The following is a 24,282-nucleotide window of genomic DNA, read 5'->3' as shown; positions in this document are numbered from 1 at the left end:
ATATGAAAGCACCATAAAAGATATAAATATCAATTGTTTCTATAAATTTTGCTGATGCCTCTGCAGTTGTGGGCTGGAGAAACACTGGAGCTTACACTGAGATTCTGAGGAGTGTAGACCATCTAGTGTAGCTGTCAGGTTGGGATTTTATAAAGTCGTTTGTTCTGGAAGGTGGCTTCATGCCAGATGAGTCTCCCTCCAAAAGTACAAAACACAGAGGACTAGAAGTTGCCTGAACTAGAACCTCCAGGTTTAATGAGGTCATGTGGGATCTGTGGTATTAATAGCGAAATGAAACTTGCCTTTGGGTTACGCAGCGTTTTACGCCACTGTATAAGCTCTAGCAAATGACCGTCTAACACGAGCGATTATTATTATTATTATTATTACATTATAAATCTTGAAGTGTGTGGCTTGCATCGTGAGTGGGAAAGAAGTGGGTTTTCAGACACATGTTTTTCTTGCTTCTGCAGGTGATGGACAGGTGGATTTTGACGAGTTTGTGACAATACTTGGACCTAAGCTCCTCTCATCTGACACCAGAGAAGGCTTCCTCGGCAGCACGATAGACAGCATCTTCTGGCAGGTTTGGATTATTACCTTATTTTTTTCTCTTTCACTAGTATTGTTTTTTTTTATTTTGACTTTTCTGACCTGTCAGTCCCAATGAAGAAGATCTCGGAGTCCGTTATGGTACCTTCACACCACTTTAAATATGAAGTAATACGTGTTGAAATGATGGCCTATGCGTCTGTGTGGCTTTTGTGCCTGTCATTGCCAGTAAAGAAGGCATGGCCTCCTGTGCGTGTTCTTTGTAGAGAAGGAGGCAGGGTTTCTGTACCTGTTAATCCTAGTGAAAAAGGCGTGAGCTCTGTGTATGTCAGTCCTAGTAAAAAAGATGTAGCCTATGTGCTCATTAGTCGGAGAGACAAAGGCATGGCCTTTGTGTCGGTCAGTCCCATTGTCCTGGCAGTCATTGTTTGCTCTAAATTAATATTAAATGCTTAGATTCATTGATCATGTTAAGTTATTTGTCACATATACATTACTGCACAGTGAAATTCTTTCTTCACATATCCCCTCCTTGAGGGTTGGGGTCAGAGCACAGGGTCAGCACCCTGGAGCATGGTGGGTTGGGGGCCTTGCTCAAGGGCCCAGTGGTGGCAGCTTGGCAGTGCTGGGGTTTGAACCCTGATCTTCCAGTCAACAACGCAGAGCCTTAACCACTTGCCCTATCACCACCCCTTCTTCAGATGCTCCCTGTGGGCTGTGGTCAGAGTGGATGGTTTACTCATTGACAGTTTTTCATATTCAGAGCTGGCTTACAGAGGCGCTTGGGTGGTTTATTCAGATCATTAAAATAACCTTTCTGCCAGATTGTTTTTGAGGAGAAGTACGAGGATGATGGGGTTATTCAACAGTGTACAGAACATGCCTTTTAAACAAAGCCCTTGCCTTTAAGTGCATAACCGAGAACACACCTCTGTCTCCGTTTTGAGTCAATCTCAAGCGCACATTGTCCACTTTCCTTTCTGAGGTCTGAATTGATGTCTGATTTGTGCAGTTTCAGTTTTAACTCCTCTCTACTCATGCATAACTTAATTGCGAATACAGACCAGTGTCTTTTATTTGAAAACATCTTAGCATTCTGGGCACGTGGAATAGACTGCTCCCACATAAAGCCTGTTTTCCATTGGATTATAGCTCACTCGCCCCACTACCTGCATACAGCGTCCCGTGACGAGCAGCCAGAATGATTCTTCCCACAAAATCCAAGCTTCAAGCTAAGGACAGAGTGTAGGACTACAAAGCCAAGCTCATCTATGTAGACATATAGCCAGTGTTGTCTTTCCAAGAGCTCCTCCAAGGGGAATTCCAACGGCGTTACGGACGGCATATTAATTGAATGTTGCACAGTTCATTGATTTAATGTGAATCTGGATTTGGATGTCAGGGCAGCTCGGGGATTTTTGCTTGGAAACTAATCTAACTACTATTCATGAGCATGCTTTAAACGCTTTAGTGTGAAATCAATAACGCCCGAATAGAACATAGTAAAATTCCCTGTTTTCACACGCAGCCAGGCGAGCGCCTCGATACACGTGTGTGTGTGTGTGTGTGTGTGTGTGTAAAACAGCAAGGTCACAGACACTGCATGTCTCTGGGGTGATTTAAAGGCTCACCTCAGCACACACCCAGTGGGACACAATGACTCATGAATAGAAGTATAATTCAGGTAATATCTTCACACCTGCTGAGCTGCATACCAATCACCCAGCAGCTACAACACACACAAACAATCTCTCTTATTGCAGCTGAAACTCTGTATGGGTTTAATAATGGCACGGCAACAAGCAATATTGTGCTTATGACGGAGGAAATATCGTCCAAAACACGCTCTAGCATTCATTCATTCATTACAAGCAAGGTTCATCCCTTTTTTTTCCCATTGTGGAGTCGCATTATCAGATGACACACTAATGTTAAGAAAATCAGTGCTAAAAATAACGATCGTGATAAATGCACAGAGGTTACTGCAAATAATAAACATAATATTTGTTTTCCTCCTGTAAACTTTCACTTCGATTATTACCAGGAGTAATTAATGTACCGTTAAAGGTGTGTGTATTTATTTTGCTCTTCTCTCAGACAGAGCGTATACACACACACACACACACACACACACAAAGTCGAACAAGGTCAGCCATGCAATGTACCTGATTCAGACTTTACTCATACGGTTGCTGAATTCTCATGAGCTTCCTACTGTCTTAATTAATTATGCTTTTAAAACAGAAAAGCTCTTTAATATTTGAAAGACTCTTTGACAAAGATCAGCCTGAGATTCTATACCCACTTTATTCCTAATGAGTGTCACAGGGATCTGCTGGAGCCTATCCCAGCACACATTGGGTGAAAGGCAGGGGTACATCCTGGACAGGTCACCAGTCCATACACATAGACAGACAACCACACACACACACAATTTAGAATTAACAATCAACCTAATGTACATGTTTTCGTACTGTGGGAGGTAACCAGAGTAAACCCATGGGGAGAACATGCAAACTCCACACAGAAAGGCCCCCGCCTGTTCGAACCCACAACGTTCTTGCTGTGAGGCAACAGTACTAACCACTAAGCCACCATGCTGCCCCCACACAATTTATTCAGTGTAAAATTCTCAAGCTTGCATATTTGAGTCTCATTGATAAATACGGTATGAATTTCCCTCAAAGGCTCCAGAAGTCTGAGAGCATTTCACAATTTTAATACAACAGATTTCAATGCAAATTCTATTACTGACAACACCTTGAGAAAAAAGTAGAACCTTTTGACATATTGAGGTAAATGCCAGAACTTTAGTATTCAGTTCATCAATGTTTTTGCTTCAATGACACTGTGCACTCGCTAAACGTTATGATCCGCTTGGGATCAAACTCGTCATGTGGAAAATCTGACCTTTTGTACAAAAAGGTTAAACATTGCTTACGTTCAAATAAGGACCTAGAAATAATGCAGAATCTTGAATATTTAATATTTAAACATTTACATCCTTTACAACGGGCGGCACGGTAGCTTGGTGGTTAGCATGTTTGCCTCACACCTCCAGCTTCCTGGGTTCGAGTCTTGCTCCTGCTCACTGCGTGTGGAGTTTGCATGTTCTCCCTGTGCTTGGTGGGTTTCCTAAAACAGTCTAAAGACATGCTTCTAGGCTGGATGGAGTCTCTAAATTGAATTTATATAATTATATTATACGGAGAAGATGTAGCAGAATGTACAGAGCGGAGCAGAACTGTAGTGAGACTTGAGTGTCCTAGTACTGTAGTGTAGAGTTCAGTAGCTTTCTGGTTGTGGGGAAAAAAACTGGTCCTGAACCTGCCGGTTCTGGTCTGGATGGTCCTGTATCTCCTCCTGGATAGAAGGAGGTTTGTGACGAGAGTGGGAGGAGTCTGTGATGATGTTGTGTGCTCCACGCAGACATCTACTGTGGTGAAGAGCAGGTAGTTAAATGCTGATGATGAATAAGGGTTGCCAGTGTGAATGATCACATCGAATAATTTCTTCTCTGCTTGAAGTTCCCCTGATCCTAAGCTGCTCCACCACATTTCCAAGCAGTTATGAGATGTTGTGTTGGCACCAAGCTGGTAGTGAACCTTTTCATAAGTGCTGGAGCGGCTCCCCTGCCGTAAAACCACTGTTGTTATGTCGCAGTTATAATATATGTATAAAGAGTGAGGGAAAAAGAGAGAGAGAGAGAGAAGTGAGGAGAGAAGGTATAAAAGCTAACGTGTGCATTAAGCGTGGAGAAGCTCATGCTCTTATTTATATGCTCGGTCAGGTCTAACGTCTGAATGTTTGTGCTTTAAAGCTATGTTTGATCCGGAGAACTTCACAGCACCGGTGCAACATAAAAGACTAAACGCTCATTAGCGGGGCTGTTTTAAGAAGAGAACTTTTACAACTAACAAGCTCATTTAAGAGAAAGCCAGAAAGGCTTATAAAAAGTGCCACAGGCAAGCGTTGCATCTGTTTTAAGAGCGCTTGAACAAACTTTTCTGCACCTTTTCCTACTTGGAATTTTGCTGTAATGCTGTTAGAGTGTGAATCAGTGAACATATAGACATTCGTTAAGAAAGAGCGAGTGAGCTTGCTAAAATCTCATGAAGTATTTTATCTAAGAAAGCTCACCTTGTTTATGTGACATTTCCGAGCAGGTTATTTAGCTGGCTAGCATAAGGGTACCCGTGGTTGTTGTAGTTGTTGTTGTTGTTGTTTCAACCACTCCCTGTTCAGGGTCACCACAGTGGATCGTTTGGTCCACGTGTTTCGATTTGGCACAGGTTTTATGCCGGATGCCCTTCCTGATGCAACCCTCCCATTTAATCCGGGCTTGGGACCGGCACTGAGAATTAACTCTTCAGTGGCTGGGTTAGCATTCTGCCTGGGAATTGAACCCAGGCCGTGTCAGTGAGAGCACTGGATCCTGCCGCTGGACCACCAGGAGGTGCTAGCATAGAGGAACCTGACTACAGGGATATCTTAGATGCTTGATAGCAAACCTTACTAACTTGCAGAAACTAGCAATATAAAAACCGACATTTTTGTCTTATCCTGATCTGAAGTTTTCTTCTGTTTTTTTTCCCTCTATACCTGACGATGTTCCAGCAGGTGAGGTGTAGGTTTTCATAAAATGCAGCATGGCTTTTGATTCGATCCAAACCTACCGCAGTCACTGCACATGTGTTATTTACAGTTCTAGGATCTGCATGCGGTGTTTGCTTCCACGGCTTCCAAAGCTACTTTGCTAATTGCATTCTCCTCATATATCTTGCACAAGACCGAAAGAAAGACGGGTCTGAGTGAGTCAGCTGAGCGTGTTTTCTTTTCACGTCCTTCATTAATATAAAGCCCTTCGGCTGAAATGTGATGAATCACAGTGTGACAGAGCTCGCTTCTGTTTATTCATAGCTGACTTTTTTTTTTTCTTTGAGCTGAATGATGAAGAATAATTTGAAGGAATGGGATTTTTGAAACTATGATTGTTCAGCTTACTGCGGCATTCACCGCTTCTCCAAAGAAGCAAGGAGGAAGTCACTTAATTAACAAATTTTAATTATATTTCTGTCTAATTCAGAGGTCATTCATTCATGTTTGGTCTTGAGGTTTGGTGATTTTCTCCAATTATTTCTCCAATTAATGTCTACGCAAATAAACTTTGCTTTTTGAGCAATAATTCTCTTGATTAATTTTTTATGGAACATGATTCATTATCTTTTGCTGTTTATTTATACTGAGGTCGGCTTCAGTCTATTTTACACCCAAACCACGTCCAGTAAACTACCACGTTAGTCAAAGTGCGGTCAGTTTATAAATTGTCTTGGAATTATACAATGTTTGTGTAATCTTTGCATTGTATAACAATTTTTGCGATTTATAGCATATATACATATAGTATGTCAAATCATCAGGTATAACATTATGAGCAGTGACCAGTGAAGTGAATAAGACTGATGATCTCCTCATCATGGCACCTGTTAGTAGGTGGGATATATTAGGCAGCAAGTCAACATTTTGTCCTCAAAGTTGATGTTAGAAGCAGGAAAAATGGACAAGCTTAAGGATTTGAGCGAGTTTGACCAAAAGGGCCAAATTGTGATGGCTAGACCACTGGATCAGAGCATCTCCAAAACTGCAGCTCTTGTGGGGTGTTCCCGGTCTGCAGTGGTCACTATCTATCAAAAGTGGTCCAAGGAAGGAACAGTGGTGGACTGGCGCAGGGTCATGGGCGGCCGAGGGTCATTGATGCACGTGGGGAGTGAAGGCTGGCCCGTGTGATCCGATCCAACAGACGAGCTACTGTTGCTCAAACTGCTGAAGAAGTTAATGCTGGTTCTGATAGAAAGGGGTCAGGATACACAGTGCAGGACGGGTCAGGGCTGTTTTGACAGCAAAAGGGGGACCAACACAATATTAGGCAGGTGGTCATAATGTTTTGCCTGATAGTTGTATATTTACATTTTCCTTAACTGGTTCTAAAGTGCCAAACCTGTTCCAGCATGACAATACTCCTTAAACGGTGGTGGTGGCTCAAGTGGTTAAGGCTCTGGGTCATTGACTGGAAGATCAAGGGTTCAAGCCCCAGCACCACCAAGTTGCTACTGTTGGGCCCTTGAGCAAGGCCCTTAACCCTCTCTGTTCCAGGGGTGCTGTACCATAGCTGACCCTGTGCTCTGACCCCAACCTTCAAGGATAGGATATGCAAAGAAAAGAATTTCACTGTGCTGTATGTATATGTGACAAATAAAGGCTAATTATTATTATTATAAACACAAACTGTGGTTTGAGGTTATAGTGGAAGAACTCAAGTGTTCTGACCTCAACCTTACTGAACTGAAACGCTGGCAGCACCCCAGGATTCTGAACTCACCATCAGTGTCTGAACTCACTTTTTTGGCTTAATCCACACAGCCATGCTTCAAAATCTTGTCTGAATGCCCTTTCTAGAAGAGTGGAGGAAGACAGCAAAGTTTGGTACTAAATCTGGAATGGGATATTTAACAAGCACATGTGGGTCTGATGGCCAGGTGTCCACAAACTTTTGGCTATATAATGTATTACCAAGAAATAGAATACAGAAATAAAGTCCCATGACTTGGGTAAGAAATGGGATTCCGTCGTTAATTATTTTCTAATAATGCCCAGTCATGTCCAGTTTTATTCCTGAGATACTGTAATACACCATAACTACTTAAATTCATAGACCTATAATTCCAGCTCTAATAAAATAAAGAGTTAGCAGTGGGGTGGGTGGAGATGTGAGAATTTTGGTCCTTTTAAATGGAGTCACTGGACAAAAAAAAGTTGAGAATCCCTGGTCTAATCCAGAACGCTTCGAGCTATCGGAGTCATAAAACTATCCCTTCAGTTGGTTTAAATGCATCTTGAGTGCCAAATTACATGCTAACGAAGCTCAGCTTATTAAACCGTGTTTGGTTGTGCATTCATGCTCTAAATTAGCTTCATTTGTGTGCTTTCGGCCTGATATTACTTAGAGCTTAGCGCTGGCGCTCAACATGAACGATTTTATAGAGATTTGTCATAAACCCATGGAAGCTTGTTAAATTATAATAGCCGAAAGAGTGTGCTTATCAGTAATACAGCTCGATAATGGAAACAATTTGCACTGCAGTACATCTGTAAGCATGTACGCGTGAATGTCTTAGTGCTACAGGCTGGTTTGATGTCATATTAGCTACTGTAGGTGTGAGTGAGAGTGTCCGATGTCAAGCACCTAGCAATTAGCAGAAGCCAGGAGTCATATCATAATGAACGGGAGGCAGTGTGGGTAATGATGATGAGCGTAAACATGAATGAAAACGGGAATATGTGGCGTTATTGGTGGGATGATAAACCCCACACTCCATGCTGTAATAGCCCTGCTTCCAGCCACACCATGCACTGTGAAACACCATCTGTCCAACTCGCACTTCTCCAAATGATTGTAGAAGCTCAAGGGACTGAATTTCAGGGGTCTACTGCCTTGGAAATTGATTCTTGAAAAATGTGTGTGTGTGTGTGTGTTTGAGAGAGAAAGAGGGAAAGAGAGAGAGAATCTATTTAATTCAAGGTCAAAGATTAAGTTATTGCCAAAACATACAGGTGCAATATCACATGGTAATGAAGCATTGAGTCACTGGGTCTGTGCTGATAAGAATTTTTATCCGGTGGCCTCTGATATCTTCATGGAATAATACAGTATTGATTGGATGATGAGATTAAAAAAGAGAATTGCGCTGGATTGTGGAGCTCTAAATCATCCCCCGGACGTTATCTCTGAGGTGAGATTAGTTTATCGTAATTCACTTGTATCCATGGACTGAATGGGGACTGAATGAAAAATATCTTAAACGGTGTCTACAGTCTTATCAAAAAGCAGCACTGTGACGTTTAGTATTAGTCTCGTAGGTGTTATCACATACCCTGGAAATTGAAAACTAGATATTTTTAAACAGTTAACTTCTCCTGGGCAGTGGAATTCGGTTATACATCTGACCAGACTTGGCCTCGGAGATGAGACGTAATTTGCGTAGGGTGTTTAACAATGTCCCGTAGAAAACGGATCTGTAGATAACAGTTGCAGGTTGCTTTGTGTAAGGAATAAAAGATGTGCTGTTATGGGAAAATAATCAACGACAGGGTGGTAGCGGTATCTCCGGGCTGCGTCGCACTAATCTGCTGTTGATTTCTTTCCTACATCAAGACATGATTCCTTTTATACCACATTAATTAGTCAATTTTTTAATTAGTATCCGTTTATAGTTACATGTATTGTCTTGCGTAATGTCTGCAAAGCATCTGATAACATAATCAATACTCTGTATGCTGGCAGGAGCTTCATTTTAAACAGGGACCAAGAAGAAGGATGATATTTCTCCTGTTTGGCATCGCTTCCCTGCTTCACGCTCAGTTCAGAATAATTATTTATGTATACAAAGCTCTTTCTGGACTTGGTCCACAGTACATTATTGATCTTCTGATCTTCTCTCTCGTACCAGAACGCTAAGATCTTGCACCCAACTTCTTCTGTCTCCAGTTTTCAGACTAAGACAGACAGTGTTCAGACCTTGTTCTGTGGTTGGTCCTAAACTCCAGAAAAGTCTTTAGCAATCATTTTAAAAGCTTATTTTTATTTATTTTATTTTTCTTCTGTGTCTTGTAAAGTTTTTTTAACGTGATGTTATATGATGTTATGTACAGCACATTGGATCGAACATTGTTGTTTTTATTTGTGCTTTATAAATTTTCATACTTTTTCATACTATTTACATTTAATGACCATAAACTGGACAAGCACCGTTACATTCAAATCACATTCTAATTCAATTATTTGTACAAAAAAAGAGGAATTATGCCAAGTGTAAGTCGGGAAAAATATGAATAAGAATAAATAGAGAAGTTCAGATTTTACCATTTAAAGCTAAATATTTATGTTTATCTGTAGAAATTAATTCATTGATTGAGTTCAGTTTGAGATCTCTTCAAATTCTGCTCCACTAAACTATATAGCTAACCTAGGTACGGTTACTAATGAACAAAATCTTTTTGTTTACTAGCCACTTTTTGTTTACTAGCCACTTTTTGTTTACTAGCCACTATGGTGCTAATCTTACCTACAGTTCTGTTTAAAGCCTTTATTATTATCGCCACACATACATCACAGCGAAGTTTTGAAGCTATGATACAGCGCCCCCTGGAGCAGAGAGGGTTGCTTAATTGCCCTTCAGTGGCAGATTGGCAGTGCTGGGGCTTGAACCCTAATCAACCTTAACCACTAGAACCACGAATGACCCCTTTGTAACCGTGTGCATATAGAGTTTTTGCTTCTTCTTTTTTTGTCTTTTCCACAAGATTTTTGCATGTAACAAGTCATGACACATCTGACACATCTGAGTGTGAGAGCGCCTTAACCACTTGTCCACTTAACCGAATGTAACCTACTCATAACCAACTCCTGCATCTACTTACCTGTAACCAAACTTACCACTAATATTGTCAGGAACCACTGGGACAGTTCCCTGCCAAAGCCACTGGAGGCGGTGCTGGCAGGTGATTCGGCGGAGCCTGCTTTTCTGTTTGTTTTCCCCTTGTACTTTGTGCCACGCCCTTCCTAATGTTCTGACTTCCCGCCTTGTCACCTGTTCCCCATTTACCTTGATGTGTTGCCCTATATCTAAGAGCCCTTGTGTGCCTGTCTTGGCACGTTTGCTGGTCTGTATGACGGACTGTTCATGTTTTGATTGTTTAGTTTTGTTTTAGTCCTGTCTTTCCCCTGTGAATAAAGCAGTGCTTCGTTTATTCCTGTGCATGGGTCTGTCTTTCCATGGCGTGTGGGTGCACACGATTACCAGGGATATCCAGGTTCGAGCTCCGCAGGGAGCGGGCGGTCCGGACGTTACAAACATCTACCTCAGATAATCATTAGAACCGAGGCCTTTATTATCACCACACATACATTACAGCACAGTGGAGCTCAGTTCTTTTCTTCACATATCCCAGCTGAGGAAGTTGCGGTCAGAGGGCAGGGGCAGCTATATTACAGAGTTGCTCAATTGTCCAGCAGTGGCAGCTTAGCTGTGCTGGGGCTTGAACCCCAATCTTCCAAGCAATACAACCCAAAGCCTTAACCACTTGAGCTACAACCACCTCCAAAAAATATATTCAAATATTGGTGAGGGATAAAGGGCTAGGATTGGGAAAGCTGGAAAAAAAATTGTGGTTGTAAAGGTGAAGGTGTAGTGATGTTTATTGGGCAGTTTCTTACTTGAGTATCTCTCCCTGGCCATGCTTGGACTTGGCTGCGAGTTAAGAGCAGCACAGACAGGAATGAATGGGAAAGACAGTGAGTGGAGTTCCTCTTTCACACATGATAAATGTGTCTGGACACCTTCGACATGCCGCTTCCCGCACTCATCCCTTCTCTGCAGGTCAGCCAAAGACATCTGCCTCTGACACTTCACTTCACGCTCCATCTCTCTCACGCTCAGATGTGTCATGACTTGTTACATGCAGGGAAGGCTATCTTAAGGATGGCAGGCTGGTTTAGAGGTCATTGTGCATGTTTCTGGCAGGAGAGTTTCATTTCGTTTCGAAACTGCACACTACCATGACGCCTAAACTGTAGTAGTCTGTGTGACACTCGAATCAGTAGCTAATAAAAATGAAGGAATTGTGGGTACTTAACCACAGATTAAACTCACTTCCCCTCCTGAGCCTTTACCTGCTTCCTAAACCACACCTACAGATAAAAAGAAGATTATTAGACCATTGGAATGAAGAAACAAGAATAGAGGTCCAAATCTTATTAAATTCCCAATGATTATCTTTAAAAAAAAAAAAACAAATTATATACATTTAATGTAAATGTGTTTTGTAAATTATTATTTCTCTGATGGTGCTTTACTTTTCTTCTGAACTTTTATTTCATTTAATAAACAAGTTACGCTTTTAGTGACCAAAATTTTAACTTTTGCAATTATCTGAAACGTGGCTGCAGCATAGACTGGTGGTACAATCAGTCAGGCTGTCTAAAGATCTCTAAAATCTTCTTAGCTAAAGGCTCAATCACAGACTTGAAGACTTGCACAATGGCCGCTGTCCATATTGTATAGCATTATATGACAAATGTCCACAAAGCAAACAGTGTGACTTCTGTATTTTCAGGATTCTTAAATTCCTACATGTAAGGTGAGAGCTTTCGATTTGAGTCACAGTTCATGACAACAATCACGACGACAGTGTATAGTTTTGTAGAGAAACAGACCTCGCGAGTGTATTTAAAGAAGGTGCAGAAAGAGCTGGTCAGTCCCTGCAGGTGACAGCTCCTGCACATCTCCAGGGAAATGAAATCACTAAATAATTGATGACGGGATTTTCTAGTGAAACAAACATAAGCCAAATGAATTTACATTTCTAGTGTGCAACCTTATTCATAGCAACTTATACATTTTATCTCATATCATACAGCTGAGGGTGCTCGGGGGTCCAGAAGTGGTAGATTGGATTCAAACTCACAACCTTCCGATGACCGCTAAGCTACCACATACCTGGTCAGCAATAAATTAATTCCCAAATTAATTCACAGGGAATGACTTTGGATCGTATTTCTTTAAAATGTAATGGCATTCCTTGTGTCTTTCTGTGTTGCTTTATCTTGTGCCATCTCTTTGACCTCTACATTCTATTTATTGAGTTGGGTTGTTTTCCATTTATTTCCACCCTTTCCATGCTATCAGGCAGCTAAGTGAAGTGTAAATCCACCCTTTGCTGGACAGTTTACGCCAAATCAATGGTCTGCAACGATCAGTGGCACAACAGGTAAAGAAATGTGAATAAAGAGAGGGCTGGTACGTGATGTGATGTGATGTGAGGCGTGGACTACAGCCCTGCCTGGACATATGGTATACATTACAGACAGCCTCCTATAATCAAACTATTGATTTCACTGTGTGTGTTATTACATTTGGTGTGGGAAGCCGAGAGACTATAAAATAACCGTGAAAACAAAGTGTGTGAAAAGAACGCAGAGTCTGAGGTTTTCATTTTCTCTCAGCGCAGGAGGGCCGTGTCTAATTCAAATCCAAACCAGTTCAGCTCTGTTACGTGTTTTCGCAGAAGCAGTGTCTCTATTAAATATCCACACTAATCCTAAACAAAAGTAGAACTGCATGGACTTCGGCTTGTACTTTATTGCTATTAATAACCACACCATGTCGAGTTATCGACTCTGATTGTTGATTGTTGTTCTATACCAGCAGCTCTGACAGCGGTTCTGTCTGCAAGACAAATCACAGGCTAATATTAATACACTTGTTCTAATACATTATCAGTTTTATAACAACGGCTAATTCACAGGGACGTGAACGCCTGTCACTCCTCATAATCAAAGAAGTCTAATAATAAACGCCTGCTGTTCTTTAACAAATAAAAATGTCTGGTCACGTGTGCGGTGATCAAGTTTTCCCTGCGGAGGAGTTTATTCATCATCAAGGCTTTGTAAGAGTTAGAGGTAGAGCTGTCTCTTTTGTTTTTCCATCATGGGAATTTCTACACTTTCCCAATATAAAGCTATGTTTTTTCCAAGAGAAAGTGAAGGATGGAACATTTACAGCTCCTGTACTGTAAGTAATAACATGAGCTAACTTGTACATTCCATAACTGTAACTATCAATGGATAAACAGTATGGTGTGTATTTTGTAATAAATAATTGTGTTCACTGTAATAAATATGCTTCAAAATGAGAGGGATGAAGCGCTACAGAATGTGCGGTTATGGGAAAATAATACACCCCATGGTGGATGCATCACACCACCCACCCAGCATGCAGCACTGTGTTTTATTTCTTACTTGTGTACCAAGAAATTTGCACCCGAGCCAGTGTCAGTGCTGCGTCTGATTCATTAGAATGAATGAAAATGGCCTTAATTAAGGTATCAGAATGTGGGTTATTATTAATCAAGCTGTGAGCAGTTTAGTGGTGTGTTCTGCTTCTTCTTGGATTCAGGATAAGAAAAATGTAGGTTACATTTCATTGAGTTCACTTATCAGATAGGGAGTCTCTCTCTCTCTCTCTCTCTCTCTTTAATGTTCTTTCAACAGAAGACTCATCTGTCACTTTATTGCTGACTAGCTCTCTAAAAAAAAACAGCGTGAGTTGAAATAAATCTACAACTACGCCACATCGCTCCATAATGCAAAGTATCCTAATTCAGCTTTCTGTGAATCTCCATGAAAATGAAGTCAGGCCTTCATTTATCCCTGAGGTCCTGAGCTCTGAGTCTGTCTGCGAGAAGGAGTGGAAAAGCTGCTGGTGCTTCTGGGTTCATCACTGTACATGACCTTGTTTTACATTCTGCTCTAGATTTGAGATGTATTAATACAGTCTGGTTAATGTAACAAAACAACATTATACAACATTATAATGGGGCAGTGGTGGTTCTATTGGTTAGGGCTTGTTCCGATCAGGAATAACATTGTGAGCAGTGAGAGGTGAAGTGAATAAGACTGATGATCTCCTCATCATGGCACCTGTTGACCAAAAGGGACAAATTGTGATGGCTAGACCACTGGATCAGAGCATCTCCAAAACTGCAGCTCTTGTGGGGTGTTCCCGGTCTGCAGTGGTCAGTATCTATCAAAAGTGGTCCAAGGAAGGAACAGTGGTGAACCAGTAACAGGGTCATGGACGGCCGAGGCTCATTGATGCACGTGGGGAGAGAAGGCTGGCCCGTGTGATCCGATCCAACAGACGAGCTACTGTTGCTCAAATTGCTGAAGAAGTTAATGCTGATTCTGATAGAAAGGGGTCAGAATACACAGTGCAGGACGGGTCAGGGCAGCAAAAGGGGGACCAAGACAATATTAGTCGGGTGGTCATAATGTTATGCCTGGTCAGTGTATTTTCCAGCTTTCCAAACCCTAGCCCATTCATCCCTGGTTAAGATGTTCACCAACATTTGACTATTTTTTTTGGAGGTGGTGGTGGCTCAAGTGGTTAAGGCTCTGGATTGTTGCTTGGAAGATTGGGGTTCATGCCCCAGCACAGCTAAGCTGCCACTGCTAAACAATTGAGCAACATCTCCGCTGTAATATATCTGCCCCTACACTCTGACCCCAACTTCCTCAGCTGGGACATGTGAAGAAAAGAACTCCACTGTGCTGTAATGTATGTGGTGATAATAAAGACCTCTGTTCTAATGATTATCTGAGGTAGATGTGAGTGTTAAGTTTGGTTATGGGTAAGTAGATGCAGGAGTAGGTTACGTTTATATTTATTTATTTATTCGGCAAGATGATTAATGTTCATTTATTTGTGGTGGATCCGCTGCCCAGACAAGGCCTGGGAATATGAAGTGTGAGTTGGAAATACATTGTGGACCGGTCTATTGTGTGGTGACACACGTCTCATCACAGACTCATTCACACATAGGGACAGTTTATTATAGCCAGTTCACCAAACAGACAGATAGATAGACAGACAGACAGACACAGTAATGCTAAAATCAGGAACAATGTTGAATAACATAACAGATAACATTCTTACATGTCATTGTTTCTATGGTAACAACTCATGCAGGGATCTGAATCCAAGGCAAATAATAAAAGCGCTTTTTATATGAAGACTTTTATTTACCGTTTGGAGTTTCCAGGGTCAGTGCTTTGGAAAAGTCAGTGGTTTTTCCCATTCCTGTTCCTCTATAACATGATGAGTTTTTGTTTAATAAACTTCAAGAGGAGAAAGTGAAGAGAGAGAGGTCGATGAGGGGATGACCGTTTGTAGCTGCTTTAATGGAAGTACTCACAGGAACATAGTTTCACTACATTAAACACATAATATTATACTAAAGTTATACCTGCTATTTATAACTACTGTAAACGACTATAAAATTATGATTCATAAATAAATAAATTAATCCATATTGTCGAACATACAGCATTGTGTTGATTCATTTCTGATATATTTTATATTGTATAGGCTAAAGGCTAAAGTCAATATGATTGGATAAAATGTATAAAATGAAATGAATTTCCGAAATGATGAGATAAGGGCAGGACTAGTTGTAAGGCTGAGACAGATCAGGCTCTGACAGATCAGACTAAACTCTCCCCATAGCATGTTGGTCTGATGTGAATGTTCATGGCAAGCTAATGAATTTGATTAATATTTAATACATGTAATCCAATTCGGTTCAAATCTGAAAGCCACACACGTGCATAGCAAATTAAAACTGTCTAGACTAATACGAAGGTGTATATACAAATGAAACGAATAAAGAGCATTGATTTCCCAAGAACAATATAATTCAGTAGACCGTTGTTGTTTTACATCACTCTGTTTATAATATTTTTGTAATTACTGCACAGATTCTAAGAGCCGCTCCGAGGACTTTCGGCTCCTCTGCGCTGGAGTGTTTAAGGATTCCGAGCATGAGCCTTTCGCATGTTTTATATAAGCTTCAGAAATGTGTGATAAGGGATTAGTCAATGCATTAGTAAAAGCCGGCGGATAATAAAGACCATAGAAAACCCACTCTTTTTGACTCTGCACTCAATTGCCTGAGGACAGAACATCCAAAAATCACTGAAAGGCTGGCTGAAGGATTTGGTGAGATCTTTGGGTAAACGCTAAAATGTTCTGGTCTGTTTCTCTCCGGTAATAAAGTACTGAACCAAAGCGAAAATTGTCCCACCATTACGTCTCCTCTCATCAGAGAGAGAAATACATTTTTCCATGTTTTAGGGATGGACTGTGTGTATGTCTCTAATTCTGTAATTAAACATCTGCAGTGTTTCTTCTGCTGACAATCCAGCCCAAATCCTTTGAAGGCGTGAGGACAGATATAATACACAAGAATGTGTATCTGTATGTTCCCATAGGTGTAGCGTACTGATGTCTTGTACCTTTCTTGTCAATTTGTTGACTGGCATCATAAATCAATTGGGAAGTAAAGTGGAAAAAAAAACGTTCAGGCTTGTCCCTTTCTGATAAATCCTTCATTTATATGCAACATCTTCTACCGAGGTGTCCCAGTATCAATGACTCCACATAGCGTAACACCATCCTCTGTCTCATCCTTGTCCATTATTTTTGTAATCAGTATACTTCATTTCACGCTATCCTTATTTTTTATTTTATTTTTAACAAACTTTTCAGAATGAATTATGGCTAGATAGGATTAAGCCTTTTGGAATACCAATTAGTTCCTGACTGCAAATCAGTGACAATCTGATTCACACGGTCTGTACCAGCATGATGTCGTACACTCTCGTAAGGCTGTACAATTAATCATATTTAGAACGCTTTTTCACTGGGGCAAATTCAGAAGAATTTTTGGGACACATACCATATCACAAACCCAGGATTAAATCAGAGACCTTGAAGGTGTAAGATGACCATGATGCCTACTGTGCCTAAGCATAATCAATGACAATATTAATGGGATAGTCTAATGTAAGCTATATATATATACACATACATATATACACATACATATATACACATACATATATACATACATATGGGGATCACCCATAACATTATGATCACCTGCCTAATATTGTGTTGCTGCCAAAACAGCTCTGACCCATCAAGGCATGGACTCTACTAGATCCCTGAAGGTGTGCTGTGGTATCTGGCACCAAGATGTTAGCAGCAGATCCTTTAAGTCCTGTAAGCTGTGAGGTGGGGTCTCCATGGATCAGACTTGTTTGTCCAGCACATCCCACATATGCTGGATTGGATTGAGATTTTGGGAATTTGGAGGCGGAGTCAACACCCAAACTGGTTGTTGTGCTCATCAAACCATTCCTGAACTATTTCTGTTTTGTGGTCACCACTGTTCCTTCCTCAGACCATTTTTGATAGATACTGACCACTGCAGACCGGGAACACCCCACAAGAGCTGCAGTTTTGGAGATGCTCTGATCCAGTGGTCTAGCCATCACAATTTGGCCCTTTTGGTCAAACTCACTCAAATCCTTACACTTGTCCATTTTTCCTGCTTCTAACATCAACTTTGAGGACAAAATGTTGACTTGCTGCCTAATATATCCCACCCACTAACAGGTGCCGAGGAGATCATCAGTCTTATTCACTTCACCTGGCACTGGTCATAATGTTGGGGCTGATCTGTGTATATATATGCTATTTTTTGCTATTTTTTGGGATAGATTATGTGAAATAATTATTTCAGTGTTGAGCAAAATAAACATAATTATCTTTTTAGATGTTATTTTGCAGTTTCTCCACTGAGAGACATAGCAAAGTTCTCTTGTGCTCTCTCTCTTTCTCTCTCTCTCTCTCTCTCTTTCTCTCTCTCTCTTTCTCTCTCTCTCTTTCTCTCTCTCTCTCTCTCCCTGCAGTTTGACATGCAGCAGATGTCTCTGGAGGAGCTGAAACAAGTCCTGTTCCATGCCTTTCGGGACCATCTGACAATGAAGGACATTGAAAACATCATTGTGAATGAGGAGGAGAGCCTGAAGGACAGCTCAGGAAACTGCCAGACTGAATTTGAGGGAGGTGAGTGGTAAAGACTGCTGGCAGGATATTTCACTGGTTTCACATGATCGCTGGCTGATTGTGGATCATGTTTCTTGCCTACGGCTTCTCTGGTGAATACAAAGATGATGGTGGTTGTAGCTAGCTAGACCTAGGTGGCTTCAGAAGCGTTTGTTCTATTACCTCTCACTTAGTCTGCTATGTGGGAAAACCTTAATTTCACAGTTAACCGTATTGCAGTGATAACGGCTCTCAAACTGACCACAGAGCAGCTGAAGAGGACATTTGTTGCTTTATCTATAGATTCTATCGGCTATTATGTTAAGCGCCTTTAAGCCGTTAAGCCTTTCCCCTTAAAGCACGACAGAGTCAACTAAAAAGTACATAAGGCTCGAAGAGAACCGTGAGTCTGTCATGCACACGAGAGAGAAAGTGATGATTAAAGATTTTTACATTCAAACAATGATGCAGTGATGCCATAGGGGTTATAGCCCATAATGTCTTGTTTCACATACTCATCTGGCACTGTTCATTCCTCCCTTTCTGCTCTGAATGCAGCCATTTTCATTCATATTCATTCGTCTCATCTGCCGTTCAGATTTGCAATGCGCCAGAGATGAGAATGGCCTTCGGTTTCACTCTGAACATTACAGTAGATGGATAAAAAACGTAAACTAGGGCGAATGTGGCAGGAAGGCAGAGATCAGACCGGCAAATGAAGGGAAAGAAGCATAATGTGATCTAGTTTCTCACAAGGGAGTGTAAGTGACACTGGTTTTCCTTCACACGGCTACGTAGAGGGAAAAAATGAATCAGGTGGGATTGAAAGCAAATCCCCTGGTGAGAGTGAATGGGAGGAACGAATCTGATTCCTTAATCGGAGAGATAAATTAGGAGCAGATTTGCAGATACACTTCCAGACCCATTCTTAGAGCAGCAGAGGTCCTGTTAGGCTGTGGCCCGGAAATAAGGAATATTACGCAGGACAATTTGACCCATAGCAGACACTTGGAGTGCTTTTAGAGCAATGGTTTTTAAAATGGATTAACGTGTATTTTTAATGCTGAATGAAAAAATTGGAAAAAATAGCATATGAACTTTGTAATAATTGATAGGTATAATCCAAGGTCTGTGAATCGGTGTCCATTTTAGGCAAATATCTTTATCAGCTTTTATGTTTAAACCTAAAGTAGGGATTCCCTAAAGGAGCATTATCCCCTGTGACCATATAAAATAGTGCTCCTTTTATTCATCTTTGTCCTTTTATCTGTTTATAGAACATTATAATACTATAAATGTAGGTCCGGTCCAAACCATTACATGGCTGATATATAACATGATTTCACATTTCTTTAAACATCATCTCTCTTTTCAGTTCATGTTTTCGCACCTTCGGCTGATAATTCTGTTTGCTTTAAATTGCCTTTTTTGTTCACCGGCTATTCGGCAGCCATTCAGAGCTATCCTGAGAGGCGAGGCAGGGATATGATTGTTTAAGTCCACTCGTGTGGAAAGAAATATGGGTAATGAACTGGAGTGTTACAACCACAACGCACATACTGAACACAACGATGCGCGGTCCCTTCACAAAGTCTGAGCGATCGTTTTCACTATCGGTTTCCATTTGTTTCTCTTCTCTGTGACTTCTTTAGTGCACTCAAAAGGGAAGAATCGGCAAACGTGCGTCCGCAAGAGCCTCATCTGTGCTTTCGCCATGGCCTTCATCATCAGCGTCATGCTCATTGCGGCCAACCAGATGTTGCGTAAGGGTATGGACTAGCTCCGTCCACTGTGACCCCCGAGTGATATTACCTCTGCTCCACTTATCTAGCCAAACAAGACAGTCGGCGAATAAACTAAACCTGTCGTCGACGTTTATTGCTTCGTAACTGGGCTTGCAGTGAGCAAGCGTCCCACTGTGCTGAAGACACCAGCCCACTACTCTCTGAATTTAATGCACTCTAAAGGCTTCTATGCATCCAGCTTTAAAGCATATAACAAACTTTCTCAGAAGAACTGGAGCCAACACACGGATGTAAGAAAAGTCACAAGCGGACAGGATAAAACACTAATAACAGTTGTTTACCCTCCCTTTATCTCTCTGACAGGAAGACACAAGGGCTCCTCTCCGGTGCCCCTATAATGCAATAAGATTTTGGCCCCTTCTCGTATTTGTGCGTGTTTCTCTCTCATCTTCTCACCGACTCCAGACTCCATCGGAAACAGGAGACGTGAGGAGGACGCCACTCACCAGGATCTCCCATCAAGGTCACTTCACTGTCTGTATTTGAGCATGTGCATGTAAACTTGCTTCTGTCCAAATGAACAGCATTAGTTTTTTTGCTATTGAGCGAGCATTTCCTGATTAAAAAATGGAGTCACACAAGCTGTAGCAAAGCACAGTGATAGACGGATGATACCATATTTTCCAGAAAATAAGTTGCTCGAGTTAAAAGGTACGTCTAATACGGAAAGTGTGGGATTCAAGTATATATTCTGTTAGTTTTCTGATGCCTAGCTCTATAGGTGGTCAAGTTAATAAAAACGAAAATCTTTTTTATTCCCGTGCAGCGCAGTCGTTAGTTGCATTTAGATCACCAAAAGCACCAAAGGTTCAACAGGAAACCGTTTTCTCAGACAAAATGTATTTTTTCAGTATCTTTATAATCATGAAGATTTCAGTCGTACAGGAAACCGTGTTTGACTGACAGGCAGAAATGCCTCCTGACCGGTTGGACGTTGGTGGTCCACATCATCTGAATTTTCTCTCAGTCAAGTGTTTCTCCTCTGAGAGTATATTTAATTGAATATAAGGACAGATGTCTTATAAAATCCCTGAGCCCACCACCTTTAATGTGAAACATCCATCTGCCTGGTGGAGGGCATTTTATAGTCTGGAAAATATGGTAGATATTTTTTGGTAAAACACCCTTTTCCAGTATCAGTAAATGGAAAACTATGTGTAGCTATAATACAATGAATAGCTATGTTAGCAGTTGGAACAACGTAAAGACATATCAGGGTTAAAGTCATTCTTTCTGATCAGTTTCTGAACTGAGTATGAGGTCTTTTAAAGGTCTGATCAACATTTTGTCTGATTACCAGTACAGTGATTCACTTCTGCAGAAGTGTCTAATGACAAAGCTTTTTGGACTTTTTTTGGTCCGTTTTTGATTACTCCTTCCTTTCAGACTCAGGCACAGTGACTGCAGCATTTAGGTGCACATGAAATAAACTGGTCTGTCTCTTAACCTTGTCTTTTTATCCTCCTGTTCCTGTATGTAACCCTTTCTCTGTAGTGCAAATGCTATAACTGTTTTAAATCTATTTAAATGTCTGGATATTCCTGTTTGCCTGTTCACGCTGTTTACGTGTTAGAGTGTAGCGATGTCATGTTTTCTCATATAGCACTGCATGCATGTCTGTGTATATAATGCGCTATAGCAGAACTGTCTGTTAGATGCATACCTGAATGTTTAGTCCATGCATGTCAGAACCTGTTTCTACACATACGTGTAAAGGGTTTGCTGGGTTTTATTTTTTGTTTTCTTTGGAAGCAGTCAGTTGTCTTCCTGTCATCTGTCATTTTGGAGAAGAGTTGATGAGATAATTGAATGAAATGGGCCATTAAATGTGATTTGGGTAAGGAATAAAACACAGCAGGTCATGCTGTTATAGGGATATAATGAATGATGGGGTTGATTAGATTGATTATCACCCAGAGACTAACACCACCTAATACAATTGTATTTTGTAATAGACAACACGTGAATTACACTGTATTGCCAAAAGTTTTGGGACACCCTTCCAAATCATTGAATTCAGGTGTTCCAATAACTTCCATGGACACAGGTGTATAAAATCCATCACCTAGGCATGCAGACTGCTTCTACACACATTTGTGAAAGAATGGGTCGCTCTCAGGAGCTCAGTGAATTCAAGTGTGGTACCGTGATAGATTTCCACCTGTGCAATAAGTCCATTCATGAAATTTCCTCACTACTAAATATTCCACAGTCAGCTGTTAGTGATAATATAACAAAGTGGAAGCAATTAGGCCACGTAAAATCACAGATTGGGGTCAGCGGATGATGAGGAGCACAGTGTGCAGAACTTTCAATAGCTACAGACCTCCGTGGCCTTCAGATTATCTCAAGAACAGTGCTTAGACAGCTTCATGGAATGGGTTTTCATGGCCGAGCAGCTGCATCGTAAAGCTGACCGCCACTGGACTCTAGAGCAGTGGAGACATGTTCTCTGGGGTGACCAATCACGCTTCTCTGTCTGGAAATCTGATGGATGAGTCTGGGTTTGGCGGTTAGCAGGAGAACGGTACTCGCCTGACTGCATTGTGCCAAGTGTAAAGTTTAGTGGAGGGGGGATTATGATTTGGGGTAGTTTTTCAGGGGTTGGGCTCGGCCCCTTAGTTCCAGTGAAAGGAACTCTTAATGCTTCAGCTTCATACCAAGACATTTTGGACAATTTCATGCTCTTTGTGGGAACAGTTTGGGGATGACCCCTTCCTGTTCCAACATGACTGCACACCAGTGACCAAAGCAAGGTCCATAAAGACATGGATGAGTGAGTTTGGTGTGAAGGAACTTGACTGTCCTGCACAGAGTCCTGACCTCAACCCCATAGAACACCTTTGGGTGAATTAGAGTGGAGACTGTGAGCCAGACCTTCTCGTCCAACATCAGTGCCTGACCTCACAAATGCACTTCTAGAGAAATGGTCAAATATTCCCATAAACACACTCCTAAACCTTGTGGAAAGCCTTCCCAGAAGAGTTGAAGCTGTTATAGCTGCAAAGGGCGGGACAACTCCATATTAAATCCTATGGATTAAGGATGGGGAGTCAAGTTCATGTGTATGTAAAGACAGACGTCCAAAAACATTTGGCAATACAGTGTAGTTTCTGTTATAACTTCCCTCACAGTCCTCCCATTTTTTTCCTTGTTCGTTAAGTTAATAAAACTAATGCAACCTGCACCATAAAGCCCTCCCTCCTTTCTGAAAACATACAGCTTTACCTCTGACTGTTACAAAGAGCTGACCCTGGAGACTCCTTCCAAAAATATTAAATGAACGTCTCCTCACACACTCCTCATGTGTTTATGTGGACTGTCTGCCTTTGCAAGTCCCTGTGTAAATTGTTACTATGGAAACAATAAAGTGTTAGAAAGGAGCGTGGTGATATAAACCTGTGACTTGGCTTCGTAAGCCGACGCTATTGTCAGAGCTGCTGGAGAAAAAAGGAGAAATTAGATCAGAGACTGGAGACTGGACGGTGCTGTGGTATACGCTTAAAATAATAAAATGTTGTGGGGAAAAAAAGGACTGAATGTCCGAGGCAGGTCTGCAGTGATGCCATACAGAGAGAATCCAGCCAGAGTCAGGAGGCGATGGCAAAAGAATTCAAAGGAAACTGCGACAGAAAATTTATTAGCATTCAAATATCCGATAGAAATGTTCCAGCTCCAGTGAAGAAGGTGTGGTGTCTGGACAGGTCAGTTCCCTGGAATCTAACCGTGTGCACAGTTCTGAATAATATTCTGTCTTATCGAAACTGTAGATTATAATTCTGAATCCAAAACTGTATTATTTAGAGTTCTTCTTCAGATCTTTCCTCCATTTGATTGTTAATGGCCAGTGCTCCTGAGGAGATCTGGACGCTGCTGTTGAAAGAATAAGTGGTCAGTGGCTCCATCTAGTGAGTCTGGTCAATTTGCAGTCTGTGGTCTTTCTTTCTTTTTTCCTTCTTAATTATTTTTTGTTTCTTTCTTTCCTTCCTTTCCTTTCCTTTCCTTTCCTTTCCTTCCTTCCTTCCTTCCTTTCTTTCTTTCTTTCTTTCTTTCTTTCTTTCTTTCTTTCTTTCTTTCTTTCTTTCTCTTTTTTCTTTCTTTCTTTCCTTCCTCCATTCTTTCCTTCCATCCTTCTTTCTTCCCTTCCTTCTTTCTTTCAGTCTTTCCTTCATTCCTTCCTTCCTTTTTTCTTTCCTTCTTTCCTTCTTTCCTTCCTTCCATCCTTAAAGAGAAAGCAAACATTGATGATGTCTGTTACTTAAAATGACCTAAATTTCAAAGAAATCCATAAAAACCAATAAAACATCTTTTGCTTCTATCATTTCCAGTTAGAAATATAATTGTAGAATCTATATGCAATGTTCTGTCTATCTAGAAACGCTAATGATAAGGTCTACGCTTCTGTTGTGTGCCATTCA

The 24,282-nt window shown here is 41.1% G+C and overlaps 1 protein-coding gene across 2 annotated transcripts in view; it reads left to right on the top strand.

Moving 5' to 3' along the window:
* The window catches only part of caln2 (calneuron 2), a 45,863-nt gene that overhangs the window by 20,933 nt on the left and 648 nt on the right, over positions 1-24,282 (top strand). Inside the window, exons 4-6 of one of the 2 annotated variants that reach the window (XR_009207233.1) lie at positions 474-586; positions 17,924-18,080; positions 19,712-20,327. Coding sequence is in view for 1 of the 2 variants with exons in the window: in XM_058415526.1 (XP_058271509.1) it covers positions 474-586; positions 17,924-18,080; positions 19,712-19,839 (398 nt within the window). In the remaining variant the exon portion in view is untranslated. Of the gene's footprint in view, positions 1-473; positions 587-17,923; positions 18,081-19,711; positions 23,525-24,282 lie in introns of those variants that run through there. The other variant, XM_058415526.1, reaches the window with a different exon arrangement.

Source organism: Hemibagrus wyckioides, linkage group LG18, assembly GCF_019097595.1.
Source record: "Hemibagrus wyckioides isolate EC202008001 linkage group LG18, SWU_Hwy_1.0, whole genome shotgun sequence".
Lineage (NCBI taxonomy): Eukaryota > Metazoa > Chordata > Actinopteri > Siluriformes > Bagridae > Hemibagrus > Hemibagrus wyckioides.
This window is presented reverse-complemented; position numbering and strand designations above follow the sequence as displayed.